This window comes from Trachemys scripta, chromosome 2 (genome assembly GCF_013100865.1).
Source record: "Trachemys scripta elegans isolate TJP31775 chromosome 2, CAS_Tse_1.0, whole genome shotgun sequence".
Classification (NCBI taxonomy): Eukaryota; Metazoa; Chordata; order Testudines; family Emydidae; genus Trachemys; species Trachemys scripta.
Window position 1 is genome coordinate 1,678,676 of NC_048299.1, and position 17,539 is coordinate 1,696,214.

Genomic DNA, 17,539 nt, shown 5'->3' on the forward strand with positions numbered 1-17,539 from the left:
TTCATTTTAATTTAATTTTAAATGAAGCTTCTTAAACTTTTTAAAAACCTTATTTACTTTACATACAACAATAGTTTAGTTATATATTATAGACTTATAGAAAGAGACCTTCTAAAAACCTTAAAATGTATTACTGGCACACGAAACCTTAAATTAGAGTGAATAAATGAAGACTCGGCCCACCGCTTCTGAAAGGTTGCCGACCCCTGGGCTAGTTCCTTAACTTCCCTGTGCCTGTTTCTGCAATTCTGAAATGGTGCTAAAACTCATCTATGTGAAGCACTTTGTCAACCTCTCATGAAATGTGGTATGTAAATAAAAGCAAAGTACTCTCTGCCTCTAACGAGGTAACCTGCTCATCCTTGTGGAAGAAGGGAGATTTACACTAATCTTGGTACTTATGTAGGTGGGTAAAGGGGGTGTATATAAAAGGACTAAAGTGGTCATCAGTCAGAATGAGGGATGGTCCTAAAGACCCTGTCTGGTGTGGCTTTGGACTGCACGTAGGAATTTGATCCACATCATACATTTTATTTTACTTTATCTGAAAGTGTGAGGTACTTTACAATAGAGAACTAAAAAATGTGCCTGCTCTGAAAAGCTTAGTCTAATATTAGATATGATGTGATGAGTGGGGATAAATGGGGAGGGTGAAGAGTCGGATGAGGAAGGATGAAGGCTGTGGCAAAACATCATGTGATTACTCAGATTAGTCATGTGCTCCTCTTGGTTTAATTAACAGATTTTTGTAAGATATTGACTTGTCCATTGTGGAAAAAATTGGGGGTGGGAAATAACTTTTTCACATTTAGCGTCAAAGATTTAGTTTTGCAGAGGTTTTTCTGATGGAATCTCGTGAAGAATTGGATGTTCAAATTCCCTTGGAGAAACTGGCAATGGAAATCATAAGCATTGTAGAGACCTTATTTTGATGTTGTTTTGATCTCTCCAAAGTAATTGGAGAGCCTGATTACCGTGGGTGCATAAACTAAAGCTTTTTTAGCGTTTTGTCTCTTCGTACATACTTGGCTGTTAAGGTTTGTCAACCTCTGCAATCTCAAATGGTGTCAGTTTACTACAAGCCATTCTTGGCTCTTGATCCCATTATGTGCTGCTTTCAGATGGTTCATTCTTTCTTTTTTTTTTTTCTTGACGAGGTGATGGGAGATCAATTTGCTTGTGAAAAAGACCGTGCTTTCTCACCAAACCCACGTGTTATGACTGTTCAACAAATCTCGATTTAAAAAATGCTTCTGATAATATGTAAGGTAGGGTTGAATATGTGCTACCTGCCACTGAGTAAATCCTGTAGAATAAATCAGATTTAAACACTGCGTGGCACTATGAAATGGCCTAGCTTGTAGAGAAGCATAAGGCTCTGGTTTAATGTTTGATTATAATATGAAGCTTTTGAGCACAGAAATTGCTACATAACATTTAGCAAGAGTTTCACATTCAAAGCTCCAGAATATGACTCCAAAACTGCTTTATTCTTTCATGAGGGAGGAAACTAACTTTCCTGGATCAGATTTTTTCAGCTCTCACTTGTTAATTTATTCATGTTAAAATGCTGGGATGTGTTTCGACAGCAGAATCTTTGCTGCTGAGATTGATTTTCCTCAGTCAGAAATGAGTTTAGTCATATTTCCCATCAGGATCCAGCTATTCCATCTCTGCTAAAGTTGTGTTTTTTATTTATTTATTTATTTATTTTTAATCCATGAGCCAGATTAGATGAGCTTAACAAACAGTCAGATGGGCCCCAGCATGGACTTGTGTGAACCATATGAATACTGAGGGGTGGGTAAGGGAAGAGAAGGGGTCATGAGAATAGAAGTATAGTCAGATGGGAATTTGTCTCAAAGTGAGACTAAACGTTCATTTTAAAAAACCCTCAAGTGGTGCTTTCCCCATTGGGATATCAATTCCTAGGAAGTTTTAGACTATACCTAGCAAGGGGCTGGATATAATTTGGCAAATTCCAGGTAATCCTCTTACTCGGTTGTGGTCTTTACATAATGCTGGAGGATTGCTTTGGGTGTGTACAAAGCCTTCTGTACGTTTTGCAGCTAGGGTGACCAGATAGCAAGTGTGAAAAATCAGGACGGGGGTGGGGGGTAATAGGCTGCTATATAAGAAAAAGCCCCAAATATCGGGACTGTCCCTATAAAATCGGGACATCTGGTCACGCTATTTGCAGCTGTCTGCTGTGTCTACCTGTTTAGTCTCAATCTTTTGGCCCCAAATTCAAGCTTTTGGAGGAACTCTCAAACCTTCAGGGCTTTCAGTGGTGATGTACCCTGAAGACTGTAGCAGTGAAAATGACATTGAATTGAAGTCTAGATAGCCTGCGATGATAGTTTTTTAAGCCCTGCATTGTTCTGATTCATCTAAAGTGAGGGATCTATTATCCCGTTTGGAAAATATTTAAATCCAATTGTTTCAAATGATAGGCTTTGGGTGTCAGCTGAGAAGTCAATGTCAGGCTTTACTACCCGACTGCAGACAGGTATGCTGTCAGCTGCTTGTTTCCAAGTACACCGTGCTGCTTCAAAACTCGATACTATTGCTACTTTCGGAAGTGGGGGAAGAAAGCTATCCTCTGTTTTACTCCTTTGAGTGTGTCTACAGTGCAAAAATCATTTCCCTTCCTCCATCCCAATCGCAAGCTTGTCTATCATCCTAGCCCTCAAATGGCCACCAGAGGGCATTGATAGTACTAGACTATGGTCTAGTGGACACAAATTGCTGCATATCAGAGCAGACGTCCCCTCCCCCATAAGGAAACAAAGCACATATCTGGGGCCTGCAAGCTTGAGATCAAACCACAAAATTTCCCTTTCCTTTCCTTCTATCTTTCTCCACAGTAGCAATAGGTCCCTTCATTGCAGAAGTCTGCAGGCTTTCTGTGAGTTTTTACTATGCTTTTGCAAAGAAAAATCAAACCCCTGACATTTCTGATTTTAAGGACAGCAAATGTTCCTTAAGTGCATCCTAAAAGCTGCATATTTAATTGATCTGGGAATTTCCTTAGTCTCAAAATGGGAATCACAAAAAAATCAGTCAGTCAGTGGATGTAGACATCCGGATTGTATCCATACTACTAATATTCTCCATATATACGTAATTATTTTTTTTTCTCTAGATGGCTGGTAAAACCTCTAGCATTTGTAAGAATTGTTACATTTCATTATTGCAGACAATGAAGTATCCCACAGGATTGAAATGAAAAGCTTTTTATCTGTTTAAGTATTCCAGGCAACAATTCTTATGTTGCTGTCAGGAACTTGGCAATCAAATTAAATACAGTTGAAAGTACTGCAGGTGATACCTTGATTCTTTAAATGTTCCTATCCTGCCTTTTTCCTTTGTACTTTTCATAGTATATATTTCGGTTAATAAAGAAGCATCCAAAACTTTGGCTAAAGGGGGTGTATTGGCAACTTGACAGGAGGTTGAGGGCAGCACTTAATCTGCCATCCTTCATGCAAATTTTAGCTGCCCCTCTATGTAAGCAAAGCTGCAGAAACTGCAGATGTAGCATGCAGTGCTCAGTCTTGATCCAGGCATAAGGCCTGCTGCTGGTGATCTCTGTGCTGCATATTAAAGGTGAAGATTGTTGCAGACTATTCTGTAGAACTCCACAGGTCCGATGTTAGATCCACAGCTAAAAAATGTGCTTTTTCTTAGGAGAGAGAAGAAAAAGTGCCTTCAATGTTGTCTTAGAAATCTGGACATGATACTCCAGTTTCTCTAGCATGTTATAAAATGAAGGTAAAGGGCTTATTTCCGACTTGGAGAAGTTAATATAAACGTTGCTACAGTGCACCAAGCAAAACAAGGAAGTTCTAGCACAGTTGTTATATTGGCTAGCATCACACAGTTGTTTTAAACGTCACTAGTAGAGCACAACGTGGGAGACCCTAAATAGTCTTTTATATTTAATCCTGTTGTGATTGTTTCCTTAGTAGTTAGAGAGACATGGTGAGTGAGGTAATACTTTTACTGGACCAACTTCTGATATTACCCACCTGATGTGGTCAGAGCAGGTATCCAAGAGTCATAGAATCATAGGACTGGAAGTGACCCTTGAGAGGTCATCTAGTTCAGTCTCCTGCTCTCATGGCAGGACTAAGTATTATCTAGAAACTGCCTTTGCAGCAACATTTTAAATTAATTGAGGGGGCAAGGTTGTAGCAGTTAAGACCTGAGATGAGAGTTTTCATGGTATTGACAATGAAGGTTAAAGCCAATCATTGGGGATACTAATTCTCTGAGGTTTAGGATCCAATTAAATGTATTACAGAAAATGCATTTTTAAAAATTATACTTTTTGTGGTTCAGCTTTTGATAAACCATAGCAATTCAGTGGAGTCTAAGTGGGAGTACTCTGTTATTAAAACTTGACTTCATCCATTTTGCTGTGAAAATTCACAGGTACAAGGCTTATGATCATGTATAATCTAAATGTTTGGCACTTTTATTGCTCTTGTCATATGACCAAGGACAAAAATTCACATGCATATTTGCATGTGCCTGACTGCACCTACACTCGTTTTTTAATTAAAGTCATGTGATAGTTAGCGATTTTCTTTAAGCCCTTGATCCTGGAGGCATGTGATTGAGTGAGTGTCTTGGTTGTCATTTAAAATAATAAAAAAAAAGTTAGTCCTCCTGGTTGCAGATAAAAACTTGAAAACAGGACCCAAATGTATCCAAAAGACTCACCAGAAGGCAAATAAAAAGCCTCAAATTCATAATTTTCTTAAATCTCATGATCTTTTAAACCAATTTAATTTTTTGGGGGGGCCCAATTCATGTATATTTTTATTTTTTAATTGAGGATGTCTGTACTGGAGATGCACAAGTAAAGGTAGCCTCTATTTAGTTTTAAGTCAGCTGTTCTGCCGTGGATTCCAGCTAAGTGACTGTGCACAAGTCTGTTTATGAACATATTTGGGTTGTATTATTCTCATTTGTGCTTTTGTGTCATGGTTTCTATTCATCGTCTGGCATATCCAACCAATTTGCACGTCTAAGAGTAATAAAATATACTAATGGACCTCTCTTCAATAGGCTTATCTGAAAGTGTCTTTCTTTCCACCCTCTTGCCTTCTCACCCAAGTCAACTGCTTGTGTGATGGTGAATTAAAATGTGTTCAAAACAGTGTGGCTGTGCTTACATATGTACCACGCCAAGCCATTAATGTGGAGATCGTTTAATATGTTGGCCCTGTCCATTTTGCTTGAGATTATCTGTTGTAGTGAATGCTTTCTTAAATTTGTTTGCATAAAGGCAATCCTTTGATCCACTGGCCAGATGCAAGTAGTATCTTGTGATTCTGACAAAGATTACGGAGTTTGGATGTATTGATGTGTTTGATTCTTAAATAGTTTAGATTATGATGGTAGTGGGGTTGGGCCTAAAAAAGATTATTGGGAATTTGTATACCGCCCTTTGTATAGCTGAAATAGAAGTACATATTCAGCTCCAAGGCCTTTTTACCAAAACAAACCTGGTAATAACAGTACATTTGTACCCCCATGACTAAGGACCCTTCTATTTCATATAACTCACCTAGAGAGTCCATTTCAAAGAACTAGAGCGTTACAGGAAGTCAGTCTTGCTACTTTTAATTTTCAAGAGAGTGCAGCAAGGCAAGGGTATGCCTGATTTTGGGAGGCTCAAATGAGCAAAACTCTTCTTGAATCAGCATCTAAACATGAACAATCTGCCCAGCAAATAATGCTTTACTACACAGTAAAAGCTTTTATGTAGTAATCTTTGGATGATACTCTCCCAGTTCTGGCCAGATTTGGCTAGCTGTTTGATTCATAGATATCTCTTCACTTGCATCTGGGCTCCACATGCAGAGGTTTCTTCCCCATCTGAATTAACTGGATACAGAATCTTTGTGTAAAGCTGTTTTTAAAGGGATATGCCTAACGTGAAATCTAGTCATCTTAAAATGTTAGTTAAAAGCTTTATTTGTGTACTACAGCTGTTCCTTAGTCCCTCTGCCGCCACTTGTAGTTTTACAATTTAATTTTTCTATTTTTAGAACACTGCAATAGCAAAAAGTGTAGAAAACTGACACCGCTTCAGCGGGTGATCTCCGTGATGATCAGTGATGCTTACTGTTCTGAACACTAGAGGAGTGAAACGATCATGGCTTTCTAGTCCCACTCACTTAACTGGCCTACTATTTTCTGAATTGATGACACAAGGTTAGGGATTGAGGAGGAAGATTTTGCCTAAAATTTGAGTGGGTGAAAAGAAGGGACTCTGCTTGGGTAACTTGAAGCTGTTGCAAAGGAATGTAGGGATATGCCCTATTTTGATCATGTTGAGTGCTGCATTCTATGCAACCTATTGCCACTTAACATGGACATCACTTAAAGATAGCTATGTTAGCGACACTAATTTGTCAGCAAGCCGCAGATGAGTCAGAACGATCATTGATGTCCAGTGCAGCTGCTCGAGTCCCTACCCTTTGCAGGATTAGATAGAAAGTCTGACTCTAATTTTTAACCCTTAATTTACAAAGCACTCATTAATGAATAGTGTCTTAACTTTTTCTCCCTGGAAAGTCTTGGTCTTCATTTAAAATAAAAATGTTATTCTTCCTGGTTGCAGATAAAAATTGGTGCCCCAGTGTATAACATAAAGCTAACAACCAGAGAGGCTGAGGTTCTGTTACAAGCGGCATGTTCTTTACCATTAACTAGAAGAAAATAATTCTTGCTGCTCTGTATGATTCCTGCAGTTGCTTGTCTTTACTATGCTTTTTACAACTGAAAACTAGGGGATGAGTTCCTAGAAGTTGAGCAGCAGCTTTTGGAAGAAAAGATTAGGTATTCCAATATTTCCTTTATTGCACAGGGCTTGTTGCCAGGAGGATACAGTATTGTCATTTTACTAAATGGCCTTATAATGTCTGAAGATGTCCAATAATGCTGGAAACCTTGCTCAGAACATTAATTCCAACAGAATCCAACTGTTAAAGATCACTGTGTATTTTGGAGAATGACAGGCTTTTATATTAAATTGTAGCCGTTTTTCACTCTTTCTGGAGCAGTATGCAGAAGTGGATATAGTTATTGACACTAAGCAGTTCTGTGTTGGTGGGATTGTGGGATCAATATTGAATTGTATAAACATATTTGGATGGCTAGAGAACTCCTTGGGTAATAGAGCAATATATGCATTTTCTAGTAATTAGAGTACAAAGGATACTAATGCTTTTATAATGCTTCTCAGCCATAGTTCTCAAATTCTTTTTCAAAGATGGCTAAGCCTCACTTTTCCTACGTTACAGTTGGGGAAACTGAGCAACATGGGAGTTTGTGACTTTCTCAAAGTCACACAGAGAGTGAGTGGCCAATTTGGGTTAAACCCAGATCTCCTGATTCCCAGTCCTCTGACCTAGCCACTGGATCTCGCTGTACTCAACTGCCTTTTGAGTGTAGGCAGGGTATAAATCCTAGTACACCTCTACCCTGATATAACGCTGTCCTCGGGAGCCAAAAAATCTTACTGTGTTATAAGTGAAACTGTGTTATATAAAACTTGCTTTGATCCACCGGAGTACACAGCCCCGCCCCCGATCTCCCCGGAGCACTGCTTTACCGCGTTCTATCCGAATTCCTGTTATATCAGGTTGCGTTATATCGGGGTAGAGGTGTACTCCCAAGGAAATTCTTTTAAGCAATCTTGGAGCAGGAAAGACTCTGATCTTGAAACCGTGAATATCATTAAACAAGTTGAAGGCTGAACACATTTCATTATACTGCCTTTAAGCTCCCCTACTTACAGGACTGATTTTATTTTTACTGAAAACAGCTTTTTGTTCACTTTAGTAATTAAAGTAGTTTTGTTTTGTTAAATACTGATGGAGGCTGACATTTTAGGAGATGAGAGTTGGGTTTTAGCAATGTGCCTCCTGTTGACTTTTGTGGGAGTTATCCAGCTAAGTGCTCATGTAATAGACAAATATAAATAAACTTGCATATATATATCTTGAATGCATATGCTTTGTAATGTGTCTCAATTGAAATTTTCTTAGGTAAATATCCTGAGCCATATTTATTGATTTCAGCTTTGAGTAACTGCAACAAGAATGTCAGTTTCCATCATTATTCTAGGATTAGTCCATAACTGTAAGATGTTAGTTTCATGTCAGATGGGGAGACAAAAGAATGTCTCTCCCTAGTCTTGTCTTTGTCACACAGGGTAACAGTTCTGAACCCACCCTAAACTTCCCAACTCTTTCTTTTAATGAAGCTGAGTTGGACATGGTTAAGCAATGGAGCCACTTAGATTCTGTCCCAAAAGCATTTTGGAAGCTCCACAAATTATGAGGCTAAGATAATAGTGGTTTGTCCAAAAGGGTAGAGGTAACAATTTCAAGTACTGGGACTCCTATGCCAGTCTCCTCAGGGCTCAAATATTCCTTGGAAATTGGAAAAATGGATGTCGCCCTCAAAAGGGCACTCAAGATCAGCAAAAGCACTTATTATCTCGGTTATATGTTACATTTATATTGAGACCTCTTGTATATTGGTCTCTCACTCCTGAACGTGCTTCAGAAAATCAGATGCAAGCTTCTCTTCCTGGAACAGATTATGCTCAGGGTTTTTGTATGATACAGCCTTCGATGTAATGACAGTATCCATATGCAACATAGCAATGAGTAGTCTGGCAAGGAAGGCCTGTCTTTGTTAGATGGATAACATTTCAAAGGCACACTTAACTGAATATCCTTTAAGGGAAACCTGCTATAGTCTTGCCTTTTGGAAGCCACTTTAGTCAAAGGTTCATCCCGAAGACGATTTGGATAATTGCAGTTGTGGTGTGAGTTGTTGCAGAAGAACCTGGTTATCATTCTGTGGGTCACTTTCATGGGACTAAGCAACAGACCGTGTGCCTGGAATATACCACTCTCTTAAGTAGTATTGATGCTACTGGTAAGTGGTTAATTGGGCTCTTCTGACTCAATGAGTTGTGTGGCTTGTTCCCCCTACCCTGATACAAGGGAGGTGGGAGTGGCAGTCAGAGAGAAGATCTAGGGTGTGGATTGAGCAGTACTGAGGGAAAAAACATCTTGGGGGAAAGTTTTAAGATGAACTTTATATAGGTTAGGAGTGACGCCTGCCCACAGGTTGATATATTCTGTGTGGTTATTGCAGGTATTTCAGCTGTTGGACCAGCAGTGTTAGAGAATGGTGACCATGGAATAGAAGATGACAGTACAGGTAAGAGAGTAATGTCTGAGTTAAAAACAACACTTTAGAAGACTTACCTATTTCCTCTGGTTTAGTCAGAACCTACTAGATGATCTTTGTTCTGGCAAAGTGTTCTTTTTTATGAGATTTTCAGTATTTATTTGGTACTTTCTGAAGAGCTGCTCGCTGCCCAGTGAACCTTGATTTTTTTTTAAAGCATTTAAATTAAGCTAAAACCACCTTCTATACCAGAATTGCTCATATGTAGGAAAGCCCCTTTTAGAAGGCTTCATGTACTGTAGCCACAGTTAACCTAAGAAAGATGTATTTGAGATACTGATGTATTAAAATGACTTTCCAATGAAGCCCTAACATTACCTGGACTAAGTCTACCCTATTTTGAGTATGAACTTCCCCTGTTGTTCTCCCCAGTTTCAAGGTGCAGTGTGATCACCAGCTGCGAGGAGAAGTTCACTGTGGTCTGGTTGTTAATCTTCTCTTCTCAGTTTTCCCCCCGACTCTCTTAGACTCTCACTTTGGCAGCATGCTATCAAAGTTGAAGATTTGAAGTCCTCCTAAATCCATCTCTTAACAGCAGTACATAATAGCTTGGTATTTCAAGAAACATGCCATGACTAAATGGGCAAATCTCTACACAAATATCCTATGACGGGTTCTGAATGAGTGATTAAACTTCATGCCTGTCTGGGACATGCATTATTTGTCCTATTTTGGATCATTGCATTTAGCTTATTGATGTAGCTCGGATGTCACTATCACCACAAATATTAAGGTAGAAAATATCCTGCTGTAACAAGTATTCCAATAATAGGTAACTCTTTTCTTTTTAGTGAAGGTGGGGAAGGGTTGATCAGCCAAAGCTCTTACATTGTAGTAATCTTTGCTCTACCAAGTATACGGTTGTTCGGAGGTGGTTGTCATTCTTGGCATACACCGGAGGTACTTGTTGGTCTCCTGAGTCACTAGCTCCAAATAGAGGCTAAAAATGCTATTTCGGCAGTGATCCCAGCCTATGGCTGGAGAGGCTGCACTAGAGACCCAAATTGGATCCTCTTGCAGTAGCATGTTACACTTACTCTGGTCTTCAGGTCCAGGCTCAAGAAAAACAAGCTTCCTGAGGCTATGAAGGGGTAGAAAACTGTCTTGTTGTGGTCAGTACTTGTGCGTTTAGAAAATTATTTAATTTTTAATGCATATGTGGTTAAATTGGATGCATTTATTGGGAAGATGAAGATTTACAAATATGGCACTAGTCTGTGTGCTTAACTTGCTTTTGTAAATGCTTGTCAAAATAAAGCTGTAGATTTTTACAGGAAAGTATAAAATTAAGGTGACCCCTGAGCCTCTCAAACTACTTCAGTTGCTCTTTTCAGTATTCTATATATGCTGGAAGAAGTGGAATCCAAACTTATCCCATAATGAAATTGTAAGTATGTGTAGCTGACTGCACTGGTGCACCGGGGTCCTCTTTTGAATGAATGATTCTGGAGGTTAGTAATAGCCTTCCTTAAAGTCTAGTCTCCAGTAAACCATAACAAATTAATTTTAACCTCTCAAATGCTAAATACTAACAACACAAGCAAAGACCTTTGTAGATGACTGCAGCTTGTTTATTATCAATAGGTTCTGTCTTGACGTCTACGTTTATGAGGTTTGGAGTTCAGCAATTTTTCTTGTTAGAGGTTGTCTAAAGGCAACTTCAGAGTGATAGGAATAGCAACATGGAAGCTTAAGTAGTCACTTAAGCATCAACTAACTTAGGGTTTTCAGACTAATGGGAAATGTGTATAGTACAATTGTAGTCTTTTCAAAATGTCTCATGACATTGATCTCCTACAGTTAGTTAAATAATAGAGGGAGAATGATATTAAGAGGCACAGACAAGGGAGAGACTTTTTCAAATGAGATTTGAAGTGAGATGAACAGTTGATGAGCTGGGAAAATCCAGAAAGACTGTTCCAGAGAGCAGGAGCTGCAGAGAAGGTTCCATAACTTCAGAATTGTGGTGACAAACAGGTGATACAGAAGTAGAGAAACAGTGTGCAAGACAGAGTAGAGCGAGATCATGGAGAGCTTTGCAAAACAGAGCCACATTGGAACTGGATCCTGAAATAATCATTGGAGGTGGCTGGAGACTGGGGATAATGTAATCGTCACTTGGGTACGTAAATGCATCTCATTTTTTCACTCCCGAGATAGTTATGCTTTTTTTCTTCTGCGGTGGAATGTATTTGGAGTTTGATTCAATGGGACGTTGACTTGATGACGTTTTCATTACATATGACATTCTCTGCAGTTATCTGGAGTGTACAGTGGTTAGGATTAGTTAGGTCTGAAAAAAGGCCTTTTTTGCCTTTTCCCAGATTAGCACTCACTTGACTATATTAAGAGCATATCTACATGGGGACACTAAGAAAGTTGAGGTGAATCAACTAAAGGTGTGACGTGAATGTGCGTAACTCAAAATGCCTTAACTCCTCTCTGTGGGTGCTCTCACTCACCGGTAAAGTGGCCTTAGGGTACGTCTTCCCTACGATTAGGACGTGTGATTGCAGCACATGTAGGCATACCTGAGCTAGCTCGCTAGAAATAGCAGAGAAGCTGGTATGGCACGAGTTACCTGCTCAAGTATGTACCCAGTGTCTTGGGTGGGCTTATGCTTGGGCATCTATCCCATGCTGCCATGGCTTCAGCTTCTCTGATATTTTTAGTGAGCTAACTCAATCAAAACTAGCTCTGGTAGTCTTACACAAGCTGCATTCACGCCTCCTAATTGCAGTGTAGATATACCTCCTCGAAGGATTAAATTACAGTGAACTAAGGCCAATTTACTCTTGAATGAGAGAGTATCCATATGGGTGTTAACACACTTTAATTTATGCACATTCAGTTCATGGCTTTAGTTGATTTGCTGGAACCTTCCTGAGTGTCCCCATGTAGAGAAGCCCCAAAAGTCTGGATACCCCAGCACAAAAGGGAGTTTTACAGTGTGATGCCAAACCCCACAAGGCTGGTTTTTGTTGATGTTTTTCCCAGTTTGGAATATCAAGATTATAGTAGAGTTGTGGGGTATCCTTGGTGGAAACATTGAGTGCAGGTGAAATATTTGTGTGGTTAATTTTACTACATTTACTTTCTAGTTAAGGGCTCAATCCTGCAAGTGCTGCGCATTTTCAACACTTGCTAACTTAAGTAGGAGCTAAGGGTACTCAGCAGTACCTGCCAGTATTGGATCTTGCATCTTTAGTGGTTTTCCTCTCCTTAAAACCAATTCACAGAAATATATCTTGCTGGCTACTGTTTTTAACGCAAATCCTCCTTTTCAGAGACATCCTGAACTGCCATTCTCTCAGCGGCACTTTGCCACTAATCTAGATTTACCACAGCTAATTTCTGCATGTAGCACACTTGTCTGCTCTTGCATGAAGTGAGACTTTTTCAGACTTTTGTAAAAATGAAGTTTCCTGTTTCTGAATTAGTCTCTGGAAAGGTCGGCTATCAGCACTAAACGAAATATTGCTTGATGTGCAGTTTGCTGCATTAATGTTCATGTTTACTAATGATTTACGCTTTTTTGCCCTTTCCCCCTCCCTTTCCCTTCTCCCATTTCTTTCCCTCCTTTTCTATTTTCTCCTCCTAGAAGCCTAGACTGTCTTCTAACACTGGGGCTGCTACTGACACAAGACCAGTGTACTTTTCTACCTGCCATTACAGTTCTAAAACCTTCGGCATTTTACAGAGCTCTTGCTTTACATCCCTGGAGTTTACGTGTAGAAGAAACGTGTAGCTCTACCGTCCCGCTGTCAGCTGATCAGCCCTCCTCCTCCTCCTCCCTCTCTCTGCAGTGCTTGTTGAAACCTTCCTTTCTTTGTGTAAGCACAAACGTGCATGACAGATTTTTTTTAACTGCACAATTTTAGCAATTTGTCAAGGGGCTACTTTTTAACTTACCTTTACAATTCCATTTTTATTTAATCCATCTTTTAAAAAAATTAAAAATTCACTGGGGTTTTAATTCTTAACAAAGGGTTTGACAGTAAATCCAAGCTGTGCTTTCATAGGGGATGGGTCCACCATGACTGCAGCTCTCCTCTTTCACCATCACTGAACACATCCTTAGAGTAATCCTGAGCTCCACCTGCCTTTGTCCTTGCTGCTTAGAAACCTTTGTGAATAAGGATTTAAATTTAATTATGCCATTTTCTTTGCTAAGAAGAGGTGGCTCTTTATAGGATCTACTATAGAGACTTTAAATATAATTATTCCCAAATTTGCATCTACTGAGACCTAAGGAGCTTTGTCTTTTCTTTAAAAAAAAAAACAAAACAAAAAAAACTCTTTTGTTATCAAACTGGCATCCACTAATCATTACTTAACCTCCCCCACCCACCAAAAAGCAATTGTTTTCGTGTTTCGCACCCTGAGTCTCAGTAAAGCCAATCGCATTGATACTGGACTGACTACTTCAAACTTGGAAGCAAGCGAAGAGTTCCATTTTAATTACAGCTTTTATGTGTGTTGATTACTTTTGTGGGAAAGGCATGGGGCTCAGATGCAAATTATTTTTACCTGCCCTCAAAAAGTATAAAGAATGAATCTGACTAAAGGAGCAATAAAAATGGAACAGATGTCAAGAACTACATTTAACTTGTCAAATTTCTAACAAAATAATTATCTGACAAGGCTCCAATCATACTGAAAGAAACAGTGCCTCTTTGAACTCCCGCAGATCTGTCTCAATGTTCAGCATGTCATTTGCAATTCCTGCTGCTATTCCAGCATAGATATAATTCAAGTCTTTCATGTGAAAAGTTTTGCTACTACAGGAGAATTGTCATTGAGGTGTAGATTTTTCCTTAATAGTAGACACTTTATTATAAATATTGCCCTCTCATGCAGTCCTTGTATTCACGTGCTTTATCTACTGCTAACAAATATATATATATATAGACAAAATATAAAAATAGTGTACCAAAGGCATACACTTCTAGAGCACATTAACTGCTATAACACCTAGATGGATTTTGATGCAGTACTGAGACTGAATTTTTCTAGACCAGGGAATGCTTTTTGAATGGACTCTTCTATAAAATAAATCTTAGTCTTGGCCCTAGTTTTAGGCAGTAGTCATGAGGACATCTCACACATTTAATATTTTCAGTTTGAGACATCAGTCCACTAGAGGCTCTGTCACTAAGTTCAGGAAAGCAGTTTCACACTCAGTTTGCTCATGGAAAAATTAATAGCCTAACACGTAGCACTTTACAAACAGAATTCCTTTCAAAATGCAGCCAGCCCTGGGGTTGAACACAGTTGTTTTAGCCAAGCACAGTACAATGTGTAACAATTCTGGACACGTGAAACAGTATCAGGAGTCTAAGGCAGAATATGATTATCCAAATCTGCACGAGGCCACTACAGTGGAGCCAATACTCTGACATGGGTAAAAAGCATCACAGAACCTTTAATGATCAGGTGGCTTGCACCTGAGTATTTCTAGCACCGCAGTAATATCATAACCATACTGGGGCACTGGTACATTGAGTCACTGGAAGAGTATTACCTAGGGTTGCCAGTTTTGGTTGGAGGTATTCTTGGAGTTTTATTACATGGTAGTCTTTAATTAAAGATTTAATCTTTAATTCCTGGGGACTCCAGGACAATCCTGGAGGGATGGCAACCCTAGCGTTACCTGTTGAATTACCAGCACTGCGAATTGCAGTACTCTGAGTTTTTCCTTGAAGGTCTCTAAGGAAAGTACTGACCCATCTTGGTTTAGCTTGAGAACTCTCTCAATCCCCACTGAAGCTGGTATGTGTCCAGAATTGTTACTTTGTATTACACACATGTCTCCTTTATACCTTCCCCCCCCCCCGTACCTGCATTTTAGCATAGGGTTAGACAAGATGACCCTTGTGGTCCCTTCGAACCCTATGGTTCTATGATTCTATGTCTTCAGCCTGTTTAATGACATATATCAGAATTTGAAAAGCTTTTCATTCTCCAGTTAATGCGAATTTACTGCCTTTACTTATTGAAAGCCTCATTAGTTTGAAGCTGACAACTTCACAATGCGAATTTACTGAGAGCTCTGAACAGTAACAGTTACAGTGTTAGATGTAAATTTCCTATAGTAATGCTGTTTATTTCCTGATAAGACACTGTGGCTTATGAAATTTTTTTAAAATGCGGGCGTGAAAAATGTTGGCATTCCTATCTGGTCTCTCTGTTTTTATGCATTGCCGAGATACCACATGATTTGCAAAGACTGGTGATCTCTTTAGAGGCCAGGACTGGAATTACCAGGTCATGACTGAAGTGCATTAATAAAACTCTTTTGGTCCCCTGTACTAGAATAAGACTGGCACTTGGGATTCAAGATACATTGGCAATAGGGCCATACCAAGATCCCATTCTAGCTTTATGCATTTTTATGTAGCAAACTATCTTTAGTGGTGGTTTGTCATGTGGTGTTATATGGCCATTGGGAAATGTTCTTGTAATAGCCACAATGTTTCTGCTTGGTTGGCTGAAAAAAACAATGATGCTATGATAATCTTTCTCCATCCTCGATGGATCATTCTCTTAAAAGGATGCTATGGGGCTCACTACCAGGGATTTGGGGACTTCTGGACAAAGACCAGTGACTGAGTAAAGAGGTGGCATCCCAGGGAAACATTTTTAGTGGAACCTGTCATTATCAAGCCTAGAGGAATTTTTGCTTAGTGACACAAGTAGTCATTCTTCCCCTCCACAGGAGGTGGGCAATGCTATCTGTGACCCAAGCTCTAGGAATCTGCAACTGAAAATTAAACTCCCCAAGTGGTTTTATTATGCTGGATATGCATCTCTTAAATATTTCCACCCAAGCAATTTATTAAACATTGTGGCAGTTAGTCTGGTAAAGTTGCCTTACAGGAAAACTCTGCCAAAGAAGTTCAGAAAACTAGCAGTTCCATTTTTAGCAAAATCAGCCTTAACATCTGTCACCACTACCCAGCCGTAACAGTGCGTCAGACAGAACAAAGCAAAAGTTGATAATGAAAACTGGGGCACCCCTGTGAATCTAGTCACTATCAACTACTGAGTTGCATAATTCATCACACGTTATCACAGGACCAAAACTTATTTAATTATTTTTTTCCATTTTTCTGTATTTTCTTTTAATCGTGTTTTTTGTTTGAGATATGTATTGCAAATTTCCAAAAACTTATTTTGAGATTATTTCTCTGTTGAAATGTCCATTAGAAAATTTCCATCTAACAGACAGATCAAGGTTGTCATGCATGTCTGATGCTGTGACTCTTTCTGGAGTGAAATGTAACACACGTTTCTCAGGGGGTGGGGAAGGGAGAATCGATTTTTCCTTATGGTTTCCAGTTATGCCTTTTTGTATGTCGTAAGAAAGAAAAATGTACATTGCCTCTTGTTAAAGATTTAGTGTAGTAACTGTGTATGCCAAAGTACTCTTCTGAAATTTTCAGGACGCTATCAGGCTTGTGTGTTGCTTTATTTAAACTGCACATGCACTCCAGGCTTTATTGCCCAGATGCAGGAGATAATGTAGAACCTTTTTCAGAATATTTTATAACTTAATTTATGCCTCTAAAATTGTATATTATGTTTGATTCCAATAGTTTGTATATTGTGAGCTGTATATCACTTTGCTGAATAAAGCACCCTAATAAACACCTTGCACTAATGGCTCAATAACTGCACCTTGGTGGGAATCTTCTTGGTGTTTTATGTGAGACAAAGTTTTGTTTAAAGTCAATATATAAAGTCATCCAGACTGACCTTGACTCTTATTCCTAAGTATTGCTTAGGGTTTGTTATAAAATTACAATACATTCTAGTTGTGTGTCTGTAAATGCCAAAGGACAAGTTCCTGCAAGAGGAAAATGGTCTGACGGTTGGGATAACATGCTGTCTAGATAACTACTGGACGCTCCTCTCCTCATCAGAGAACCATTTTAAGTGTAGTTTGTTCAGTAAAAGGAGCCTTAATAACCTGGGTGAACTACATGATTCAGGTACTACTTAAAAATTAATACAAAGAATAAAGTCAAGTGTCTTCCACAACACACACGGATTAAACTTTCAAATCCTGAGAGGTGCACAAGGTGCCCAGTTCCATGTTGGGGCACTCAAATTAGTATTAAGACACCCTCAAACTTTGTATTGGATAAGAATGCTTAAAGTAGGGCATGGGAAGATTTTTTCCCCCTGAGAAATTCAAAGATGCGAGATTAAAGACGCTTGTTTCCTACTTCAAAAAAAACCTCCCCTCCTC

The 17,539-nt window shown here is 39.1% G+C and overlaps 1 protein-coding gene across 11 annotated transcripts in view; it reads left to right on the forward strand.

Moving 5' to 3' along the window:
• MAP4 (microtubule associated protein 4) overlaps positions 1 to 17,539 on the forward strand; it is a 253,220-nt gene that overhangs the window by 95,267 nt on the left and 140,414 nt on the right. For 10 of the 11 annotated variants that reach the window (XM_034759705.1, XM_034759698.1, XM_034759702.1 and 7 more), the window contains one exon: positions 9,190 to 9,255. The exons of the other annotated variant lie outside the window; for it this stretch is intronic. In XM_034759705.1, the coding sequence (XP_034615596.1) occupies positions 9,190 to 9,255 (66 nt within the window). The remainder of the gene's footprint in view (positions 1 to 9,189; positions 9,256 to 17,539) is intronic. 11 annotated transcript variants of the gene reach the window in all.